At 36.3% G+C, this 11,378-nt stretch overlaps 1 protein-coding gene across 2 annotated transcripts in view; it reads right to left on the bottom strand.

Annotated features, from left to right (window-relative positions):
* Positions 1 to 928: 928 nt before the first annotated feature.
* The window catches only part of LOC136439964 (extracellular serine/threonine protein kinase FAM20C-like), a 30,757-nt gene continuing 20,307 nt past the window's right edge, over positions 929 to 11,378 (bottom strand). For both annotated transcript variants that reach the window (XM_066435663.1, XM_066435664.1), the window contains 7 exons: positions 7,822 to 7,900; positions 5,978 to 6,186; positions 5,238 to 5,424; positions 4,369 to 4,484; positions 4,059 to 4,140; positions 3,481 to 3,540; positions 929 to 3,084 (listed from right to left, as the gene is read on the bottom strand). In XM_066435663.1, the coding sequence (XP_066291760.1) occupies positions 2,856 to 3,084; positions 3,481 to 3,540; positions 4,059 to 4,140; positions 4,369 to 4,484; positions 5,238 to 5,424; positions 5,978 to 6,186; positions 7,822 to 7,900 (962 nt within the window). In that variant the 3' untranslated portion in view covers positions 929 to 2,855. The remainder of the gene's footprint in view (positions 3,085 to 3,480; positions 3,541 to 4,058; positions 4,141 to 4,368; positions 4,485 to 5,237; positions 5,425 to 5,977; positions 6,187 to 7,821; positions 7,901 to 11,378) is intronic.

The raw sequence follows: 11,378 nt of genomic DNA, 5'->3' as shown, positions 1-11,378 counted from the left end.
TAATCTGAATTGATTGTAGAGATGTTTTCAAACTTGCGTATATTATCTTTTTTTTGGCCATTGTCATCTTAGTAGACGGTTTCCATTGTGTATAATGTATCACAGACTTGTATGTATACTGCACATAATGTAGGACTGGTAGTCTTCTGTGTCATCAGAGTGAGACTATTGTAAACGACTACGTGAATTTCAATGTAAAGTATGAATTGTGTGCTTACTATTATATATCATCTAGTCAAATTGTAATTTACTTTTCTCTGTATTTTGATGCACCAAATGTTTTCTTGTTCGGGTACCACAAAATTCATTGTGTTTGACATTCTCTTGCAAGAATAGGGTTGATATGAAAAAAAGAAGAAAATTGATCATTGAGAAAGAAGCGAAATTCCCAAATTTGGAGCATAGCAAGATGGAAATGATGCAACACGATTTAACATACAAAAAACGCTAGAATCAACAAGATTATGAAATTGAATATTCTACCATTTCAAAACAGGATTGTTGAGAGTTTGCTGATCTGCATGTGTCTCAGAGTCTATAAATTCCAATGAATAGTGGTAACTACATGCACATACTCTGCCTATTTCTTCCCATCCGTCATCAATTTGATCCTTTTCTTGGTAACAAAAACATTTTCATATCCTGTTTGCCATAAACAGATCAATATCGTTTGCATTTCTTACTTGTTCCTCTCATAGGAAGCTGTACAAGTAAGACTTTGGTGAGAAAACTTCTTTGTAAGCAGTCTATTATTCATTTTATTGTGAATAAACACGTTATTGGTTTCCTTGTTGCTTTATCCAATCACACCAACTCGTTGGTCAGTTTGTCTGCTGGATATACAATGTAGTTTAGGGACCTTCTCTGCAAAGTTACATGTATTTACTGAAGTTATATCTTCAAAATTAGTGAGCACAAAACACATGACTTTTGTGCAAAAATTACACTTTATTCGCCACTAATAATATCAATCTCATTTTGTACAATACACATTGTACACGGTCATATGCAAAACATTACACGTCATCAGAAATTTGACTTAATAAACAGCAGCATATCCTCCAAACTATGATTTAGGACTAAAATACACATGAAAATTCGTAAAAAATGATCAAGTTCTAAAGATTAGATCTTCTATGATTCTTAATCATTATGATCATGCATCACTATTGTATAATCCTTAAAAATGTACAATGTCGTGTTGCTGTTTTAATGGACGTAAAAGCGAACCAACTAATTTTATGGTTGCTGTTAGATTAAATGTGTAATAATTCTATCTTTTCAGCTGGAAGCAAGTGTCAAGGTCCTTTGACAGAAGTCTATTTTCAAAGACTAAGTCAATTTAAAAAAAGCACACCCAATACGTGTAACTCTATGTTGGAAGCACGCAAGCATTTTGTCTTAAGATTACACTAACTTTTTTAGTCTCATAGATTTATATTTGTCACCTTCTATAGTTCTTTCCATATTGAAACACATAATGGTAATAATAAATGTAAAAGCCTTGCAGCGAAATTGCCCCCTCTTCCCCTATTGGGGGATCAAGAGCACCAAAAAGTCCATTATTAGACCAAAGCTTACAGTATAAGTAGATGAAAAACATGGAACTACATGCACATGACATGTGGCTTTTACCCAGTTTCAAACAACATCTACGTCATAGGTACAGTAGGCATAATATTCATTGACATATGCAAAATGTGAGTGGATATAATGACAGAAATGTGCTTCAATGATGATACATTGCACGTATGTATGCTTGCTGGATACAGCATACATGTATAACAATCATTTTATCAGATTCTCATTTTATGTCACTAAATGCATGTCTGTTGTGGTACTAGGAATGACTTACATTACAGTATCATCAGATCACAAATGAATTCAAGTACTTTTCACTCAATGTGATTTCTGTGGTATGCTTAGGAATTTCTCGGCAAAATAAAATTCCCTTTTACCATATGAAAATCTTTTTTCAAGGCAAATCATTATTGGCAATAACTTATCTATATAGTTATTACAATAATACAGTATCTCTACAACAAATCTTCATTTGGAAATGAGCGTAGATAATATTAGGCAGTGTGTCTTGGTCCATGACATTGTAAAAATGTTACATACATTTACATAATTCATCAATCATGTAGGAATGTTGTATTGTATATCATATTAAGACATGTACATCAGATTCTACATGGACATAATAGACTTCTATCATCAAAATGGCAAGACAATCTCAAATCAAAAAATGCATCTAGGTCAAGAATGTCAACATTCAGTTTTTACAGTTTTATGACATAGAATTCAAATACAATCTACTACATGTACATGTACATGTACATTGTATATGTACATTATATTGCTCCGAGTAGTAGTAAAATATTGTGGCAGTACAAATACCTCTTACCCCACTCTCATCACAAAAACATTTAATTTGATGTTATGTGAACTTGTTTTAGTGAAAAAGATATATTTGTAAAATAATTCTAATGACAGTGATGATCTGAACTCTCAACAATGTCATTGTTGAAAACAACAAAAGTACAACATAATGTACTCCCTTTTCAGGCATAATACAATTAAAAAGTACACTCTAAAATGCAACAATCACCCATTATATCAATATATATATATATTCTATATCATTTAGTATATATCTGATAAACTCTTTAAACAAAAATTTCTGTACAGATTATCAAACAAATGCTACCAAAATCTCAATTTACGAGTAATCAATTATGAAATAGGACCTCAAATTTACAGCTCAAATGTAGATAGACTGAATGTTTAAAAGATGACCTGGAAGCCTTTTACAGATGAATGAATTACATGTATAACATCATCAATAAGTATCACTATAGATGTTCTAGATCTTCTAAAAGCACCTTTTCTACCCCTTTCTTCTTGATGCACTTCTCCACAGTGTCAAGGATGATGCGGACGCGTCGGTCTAGAGCAAGAAGGTGGGGCTCTGTGAGGATGGGCGTGATAGGGTCTGTCCGCATGGATTCGCGCATCAAGTCGCTAAGGCGGTAATCCTCCCTGGCTAAGAGCTGGAGTCGGGCCCACGTGGATTTACGTATGCTAAGGGAACACAAATTGGTGCGTTACCACTGACTGAAGCTGAAAATACAATGGGCTCTGCCCTTGAGGTGTTGTCAAAAATTCGCTGACAGAATTCATACATACAGGTAGGTTTCATCTATGTTTATAGGGGAATATTGAATGAGGTATCTTTGGATATATGATTCAGAAATCTTATATTCAAAACCTCTAAGACATATGAAAGCGTTTCCATGCATATGCCAACTAAATTAGCCTTAGAATAGCACTAAATTAACACGAAAACAGATAATGCTTTTTCCTTTCTAGTAGCCACTTTTAAATGATAACTGTAGCAACCGTAGACCATTCAAAACTATGGAAGGAATAAAGATAGAGAATATTTAACTCTGTACATAGCAAAAAAATCAAGGTCACCTGCAACAGCTGTAAATTGGAACTAGAATAGAGATTTCGTCATGTGTGGTGCGGCCAAATCTGTGGAGAAAGGGAAAAAGTGTTCAACATTAAGAAATGTGTCAGCAGATTACACATTGTATGTACATGTATTAAAACTTAAGTATGCCAAAAAAGCGGATACGATTTTGGAAAAAGTCAAGTAGCATTCACTACTTTTCATCAGTGACTCTGACTGCTTTTTTGGCGTATCTTTTTACTAGGATGTCTAACCTTCATCGTCGTAAGAGGTATGTTAAAAATGCAAACAAGCTTTCATATAACCATGTCAATACATAGTTGTACACTTGTTGAGCATACAATACTTATATATGTACATGTATACACAAACGTCATTTGAATTGCTAAGACAAAAAAGACAAAATTGACAATTTTATTGCACAACCATCTGTTTCTAGCATTTGCATATCTACCACATAATGACCATTAATTTTTAGCAAACATATAACATAAGAGAACACAAAGGGGTCAGCACAAGAACAAAATGAAGTTACCAAATTATATAGTGTCAAAAAGATGCAAGAATGTCATCAACTCACGCTCTTCCTTGGTCCAAGTGGATTGGAGCAGAATTATTGCCAAATGCTTTGAACGTCTCGTAGTGATGTCTGTCCATGTTACCTACAATAAGGGATGGTCACCTTTTATCACATGGTTCTTTTAACAATCAGTATCATCATTTTAATGTGAACCTTAAATTTCATACTATGAACTACATGCAAGACATATGATAACACCAGGACTGGCACAAGTACATTGCAGAATACCAGTAAATGTCACCGAATCTGGATTGAAAACATACCATTAAATGGGATTTGAATAATTCTGATGTATGAAAAGTAAACATACCCATGAGGAAGTCGTATACAGTCAGGTCTAGAACGTCACCAAATCGTCGCCCTTTGTCGTATGGCGGACTGCTCCGGACCTGTCGGCAAAACGCCTCCCCGTCTGTCACCTCCCATCTGTGGAGAATGAGAGGTTCAAAGGTGATTAAGTCTTTAAAACAATTTCAAACTTCTTCAAACAACTTTAACATTCACTTGACTTAACCTTAAGACAAGTAAGGTGATGTATGACTTCAAATACATGAAGCTGTCTGATTGGTCAAATGATATCACATGGGACTACTTTAAATTGGACACAATTTTTGTGCATAAACACTAAAACAGTCGGTATAACTATAAAAAAAAATACTAGATACTAATAACATTCAGTAAACAGTGCTTTAAGCTATCGTCACATTACATTGTAGTGTACCTTGCAGCTGAATAGGCAACTGTTTGTAATTCTGTACCAATGATAGGATTAAATGAAGACTACACAATTAAGTTAAATTGATATTGTACAGTGTGTGGCATCGAATGGACATGAGATCAAGAGGTCATGGTTTTGATTCATGGCACTCTTGGCTAGATGTTGCATCCTTGAGAAAGGTACTAAACAAGACTTTCATCACTCCACCCACGTGTGAAATGGTACCTGACTTCAGTTAGCGAGGTAAAAGACTGTGGAAGGTGAGGAATGGGCTCCATGCCATGGATAAAAACCCACTGCCCCTATGGCCCAAATAGGCTATGGGACTACATTATACCTTTACAATGTACAATGTACCTTTACTTTTATCAGGCTCCTACAGGACTGGTACATGTAACATAATCATGATTACACAAACCATTGACATTCATCATCATGTAATAAGCAAAATGTAAACTGACTCAGCCTTCTTGACTCTTGAGTAGGATCTCTTCCATGGGTGTTTCCATGTCTTCCTGGGTGCCTCCTGCCAGCGTGGGAGGTAGGCAGCCACCGACCCTTCCAACATGTGTTGGTCTTTGATGGCACAGATCATGTGCTCCGTGTTGCAGTAGTATGAGCAGTCACCGAAGAAGCACACATTACCAACTGGAAAGTACAAAATGGTTGTGATATCTTTCTGATCTTGTGGAAACATACCACTCAGGCTGAATCAAATTATTTCTTTGGTTCTTGGACTCTTTAAAGTACGTTTAATTTAGAAAGAAATCAAGATGAAAACAGAAGGATTGGACTCACACAAATCAGTAGATCTGACTAACATGCAATGAACACTGCCTGAAGCTATGTATATCTGGGTACAGACTTTCATTTTGATTTTCCAGATCAGTTACTTTTCAAAAATCTGAGAAGTATCATAACAATGTCATGCAGTGCAATAAATTAATGCAAAAGAGATGACCAATTTGAATCAATTCATACTGGCATGACAATAAACATATATATTGTGATAATCGCCTCAAGTTAAATTAATCTTGCACTTGGCCGATCATAAAATTCTATCATTGTTGTTAGATCTATGTAATGAGCTATAATCATATAGGATGGAACACATGCCAAGCAGAGGAATTGCAAAACTACAAAAAGGAACGATTTGGTGTGGTTTATAAGTCTGGTGTACAATGTAGCAGCAAGGTCTTACTTGGTGAAACGAAGAACGTTTTTAGAAGTTTCTCGTCTTCCGACTTGTACCGGATCTCACTTGTGACGTTGAACCAGCGCCCGGATACGGGCGGGCACCTGCGGAAGTCCAGGATTCTGTCCAGGTGGTACGCAGCGATCTCGGCATTGTGGCGCTCGTAGTCGGTGAAGTAGAAGTGATCAGGGGGAGTCTCCCTGTCTCTCGGCCACCTGGGTTAGAGAGGGAAGGTGTGATTACCAAAAGAAAGATTAACAGTCATAAAATTCACATATTTTGAAAGAGAACCCTTCATATACATGTATGTATGTATAAAAACAGAAAAATTGCAGAAAAAGATAGATTGTCAAGGCTTCTGGCATGCAATCAATTGTAATAAGCTCTTTCACACTTCCAAGTACGCATACGTGGCAACAGGAATTGTGGGTAATATGTCAAAGGTGAAGGCCCCTGGCTTGTGAATAATTCTCATCTGGATCATTTTTTCAGTGCATAACAATGTCTGGACTGGTTTTGTTTACATCTCAGGGGCCATCACCTTTGATATTTGACCTTACCCACAATTCCTGTAGCCGCGCATGTGTACTGGGCATTGTGAAAGACCTTATCATGGCACTGGATAGTGTTGTGTTAATGTGTTCAACTTAGTAATATACATTTAAGTCTTTCTATCTAGTAGGTAACTTGACGTATACAAATTTCCTTGACTTTCATTTCTATTTTTGATCATCACTTGGCACACCAAATAGATTCAAAAAATGTTCCCAATTTTACAGTAACTGCTACTGTACCACATTTCATTCCTGAGAAAAACACACCATCAAATTTACAAGGAGTATGAATAATTTTGTTGTCCACTGTATACGTTCATCTTCTAGTCCAAATGGTTTCCAGTACTTCTTAAGCATACGAATATCAGTCACAACCCTAGAAGCGCCTCAATTACTGAAATGACTTATTAACCAGAGGTAAACTTTGCCACATCCATATCATATCCATAACACCTTGCGAGCCACCCCAGACATCCATCTAACCCCCATCACCCCTCTGGTGTAAATATTCCCAATGTCTCCCTCAAATCAGACTTTGACTGTCAAATTTTACCCCGGGCACTGATCGATCTACCCTGTATGACACCGACTCTACCTGTTTAGGAAAAAGCTATCACTTTTTGACAGGAGAAGCCACGGCTTCTAGCTCTGTACCCAGACGGGAATATTGATTCATCCGAGTGATTGAAAGAGAACCATCCTTCAACACGGTACTTTGATTGCTTGCGAATCTATTTACATGTGCCTTCTCGCCTTCGCAGGCTACCCTTTTCATCATCGCTTTATTCTACCTGACTTCTGAGTGAAGGTGAAGCATACGATGACCTTGAGTGTAATAGAATCCGTTCATACTTTACTTATCAATCACAACATGCAGCTTTCGAAAAGACACCCGGACGGTATGAGATATTGCAAGAGTATTCAAGAAACTTTTGGGATGCAATAGTCACAATGTTTCAAAGCTGTCACAAAAATAAACTTATTTTTAATTAGACGTTCATATATGTACATTTAGTGTGATCTGTACATTATGTACAATTCCTTTTATGCTTCTCTTTTTTACCAACCTTGCAGTCTGTGGTATAAGTGAATTTTTCAACAAATAAACCCAAACTACTCTGACTTTTGTTTTATTCAACAATATCGTGTCATGTATAATATTCCCTCAATCATGCTTGAAAACCTCTTTGAGTTCACAAAACTTTCAAGTTCCTTAACTAATCAACCATTAAGTGCCCTCTGAGGCAGTCATGTTTCCACAGTGCTTAAATGTGGTTAAGGATATTTATAAAGTACCTCCATGGCTTGAAGAGGCCAATGCTGGTGTCTTCAAACTCCATGAACAGTTTCAGCTGGGTCCCTCCCGGCTTCATTTCTATACAAACAAGAGAGAGAAGAAATAATACTTAGGACACATACAGATGACAGAAGCATGACATTGCATATACTGTAGTTACTGTAGTAATGATTTTTCCAACCAATATAGTTTGACTTCCTTTCTATGCAGGTTTATGACTTCCTTTCTATGCAGGTTTATGCAAAATCACAGTTGAAGTGATAGGATGACCAACTATCTTCAAAACTCAAATGTGAGTTAAAACACATGCATACAGGGCTCATTTTAAAAGTTTTCTTGGCATTTTTGTGTGCTTTTGCTGTTCATTTATTGTACACCATCAAGTTTGATAACTTGCCACTTTCTCTCCAAGCCACTCTTCCACAGTCACGAGTGTACAAAATGTATTTTCGACTTTCAGGCACTTAGCACTTAATATGTACGTTCATATGGTCAACACTGATCATGAATACATGTATGTACGTTCGCACGGTTATACACCCCTTAGTTGGCCTTGAGAGTTGAACTTGAGTTAATAATACCATTAATAATAATTTACTGATCTCAAGAGCTCAAAAATTGCTCATAACAAATTAATTATATATCATCAACCAAATAAAGAATTCATACCTGCCCTTCCAGTCCTTTTTTATGGCAAGAGTATTTCTTATCATATGAATAATTAATTCGGTCAAAACCATTATATTCCTTGGTAATAAAACTACATTGTACTTGTGGGGCAGGTAGTACAATATTGTAAGGAGAATGTACATGTTTGTGACAAAGCATTGTGACAAAGCATCATTGAAAAAAGGACAATTGTTATGTAAGCACATTCTAAAAAATTAATGAATGATTTAAGTACCTGATACCTTCAACTTCAATGTTGTATTCCAGTTGTCTACACTGTGAATAATTCAAGAACAGTGTAGTTCTTCAAAATCTAATACAGGCCTATGTTTAAAGATAGCTGCATGGCTGTATGAAATAAAACTGAATATCTAAGACTAGTTATGAATACTGTAAAATCTGTTTATTTTAGCTGGGATTTCATTTTGCAGTAGAAGGGGAAAGGAGGTTATACATAGTGTTTCAAGTTTGCGGTCCTGCATTTAAGTAGTGTACAAATGAAAATCCAGATTTGTCTTGTTATGATTTCTTGGTAGAGAGGTCACTGTGAAAATAAACCCACCACAAACTGGCACAAATGTTTCAAGATTTACTAATTAGAATAATTTCAAAATACCAAACTTTTTTAGTAGGATCATCAGCTTCTAACACTGTCAATCATGAAAAAATCTAGATCTACAGGTGAAATGCAACAGTCTGGCATGTATTTTCCCCAGGCAATTTAACACAGAGATATCATCATGTAAGATCTTATCATCTTACTGCATCCTGGAGAGAGGTGTCTAGAGAGGTGTCTAGAGAGGTGTCTACAGACCCCATGCATCAGTAGTTGATGCCCGCAGATGATTGGTCGATTGATTGATCTTATCATTGGTCTGCCACAGGTGTGACAGAGAGATTACATGAGAAATGTCAAATTTTCTCCAGTCAGGAACAAGGTTAGACAATTTAGAAGACCTGCAAGCTCACCCACTGGGAAAAGATAGAGAATTAAAGCTAGAAGCTGGGCTGTGAGCCTGGATTTTACCAACTGGTCCATTTATGTGCAATTTGTCCACAAAATCTATAGGAGGTTTAGGTCTCCATTTTGAACTTGGCTGAGGGAAAGTAGCATACGCCATTCCCACTGGTACTCATTAGAAACAGCTCTCTTCACAAAGTAATTGGACAAGAGGCAAAGAATCAATTTTTCAATGTGAGGGGAAAACAGTTGACTAACTAAGGTCAAGGCCACTTACAAACGATTAGGAAAAAAAAGTCATGTATTAAGCAAAGGAAAAGGATTTTTCTAAGTAATACATGTACATATATTTAAGGAAACCCAGGCAAGCAATATTAGGGTCCGAAAAATCGGATTTTAAAAGTCAATTTATTAAAGTCATTTCTATACATGATTAGTTCGAACAACATTAGCACAGTCAATGTATAGCAACGTCCAACATGCAAAAATATGACGTTGTTGTGATGAGAGAACTCACTGAAAATCATGGCCGGAGTTTTGTAGGCTCGTGAACCTAAGGGGATCATCGTACAGCACGATTTTGTGCGGTTTTAAAATCCTAAAAGTATAAAGTTATTACGCAAATGTGCTAAAAAATGCTAGTGAATGTTCCTACCACAAAGATTTCAGCAGTTTTTATTTCAATTTTTTGGCCCTGATATTGCTAAATGGTTGTCTCTTACCTATACACCATATGATGCAATTAAAAAACATGTCTTTGAGGGTGTCAAAGAAACTCATGCTTGGACAAATCAATTGCAAGATAGATGATGCTGTCTGGCTAATTTACATATAAGTCAGACGTTGTAATTGCGTGGTCACTGGTGGTTAGAATTTTAATTACTATGCCAACTTAAAAGGCATGCCATGCTTACTGAGTGGCCACATGAGAGTAAAATTTGTGCTGGTTAGATCTGGAATTGATATCTTTGCCAAAAAGGTTGTGTTTTCGGATGTGTGTGTCTAGTCTGTGTGTGGATAAGATAACCTGGATGGATTGTCTTGATATTTGGTATGTTGGCAGGTCTTGATGAGCCCTCTAGTGGCTTGTTATGGTATTGCAGTGGACCTTGCAGTTTTAATTTCTCCTGTCCTGGACATGCTATGGTCGTGATGTTCAAGTGGACGATACATGTACATATAGCTCTTGGAGCAGAGAGCAAGTGGTGTAAAATATCTTATTGTTAAAGGGCATAAGACACCAAAATACAACATTTTCTTATTATCTGAAATAGAAGTAGCATCATTCAAGGAATATAAAGTAACGTTTAAAACAAATACACACCCTTCTGATGTTATCTAACATTGAATCATCAGAAACCATACTTCCATGGATCCAGCTCTTTATTCTTATCTGATCTTCTCACCAGGTGATTACATTAATCAGTGACTAATGCCCAGTCATGACGTCACAATGAACACGGCAGCCGGTTCGGAACCTTACACCACGGCTTGCGAAAAACATTATTTGATGAGCAAACAGTGCTTATTTATGGTGATAACATTCAATCAAAGGGCACAACAATATCTACTTTGTTTGCTTGCAAAAATAGTGTTCTTTCCGAGCCACAGTGCAAAGTTCCGAATCGGCTGCCACGTTGATCATTGTGACATCATGACTGGGCAAGTCACCGATTAATGTAATCGAAAGCTGGAGGTATGAGTTTTGAGGGTTCGATGTTCAATAACATCTGAAGTGTGAACAATATTATGTTTTATGTAATTTCAGGAAATTCTTTATGTTGATGTCATTGGTGTCTTATGCCCTTTAAGGTCTACATGTAACAACATTTTACCAAGGTTATACATTTAACCTTTTTCTCTAAGTTACAATGCATAAATGTAGAGATTGTGACAATCATACAATACTGTTTTTTTCATATAAGA

This window comes from Branchiostoma lanceolatum, chromosome 8, assembly GCF_035083965.1.
Source record: "Branchiostoma lanceolatum isolate klBraLanc5 chromosome 8, klBraLanc5.hap2, whole genome shotgun sequence".
Taxonomy (NCBI): domain Eukaryota; kingdom Metazoa; phylum Chordata; class Leptocardii; order Amphioxiformes; family Branchiostomatidae; genus Branchiostoma; species Branchiostoma lanceolatum.
This window is presented reverse-complemented; position numbering and strand designations above follow the sequence as displayed.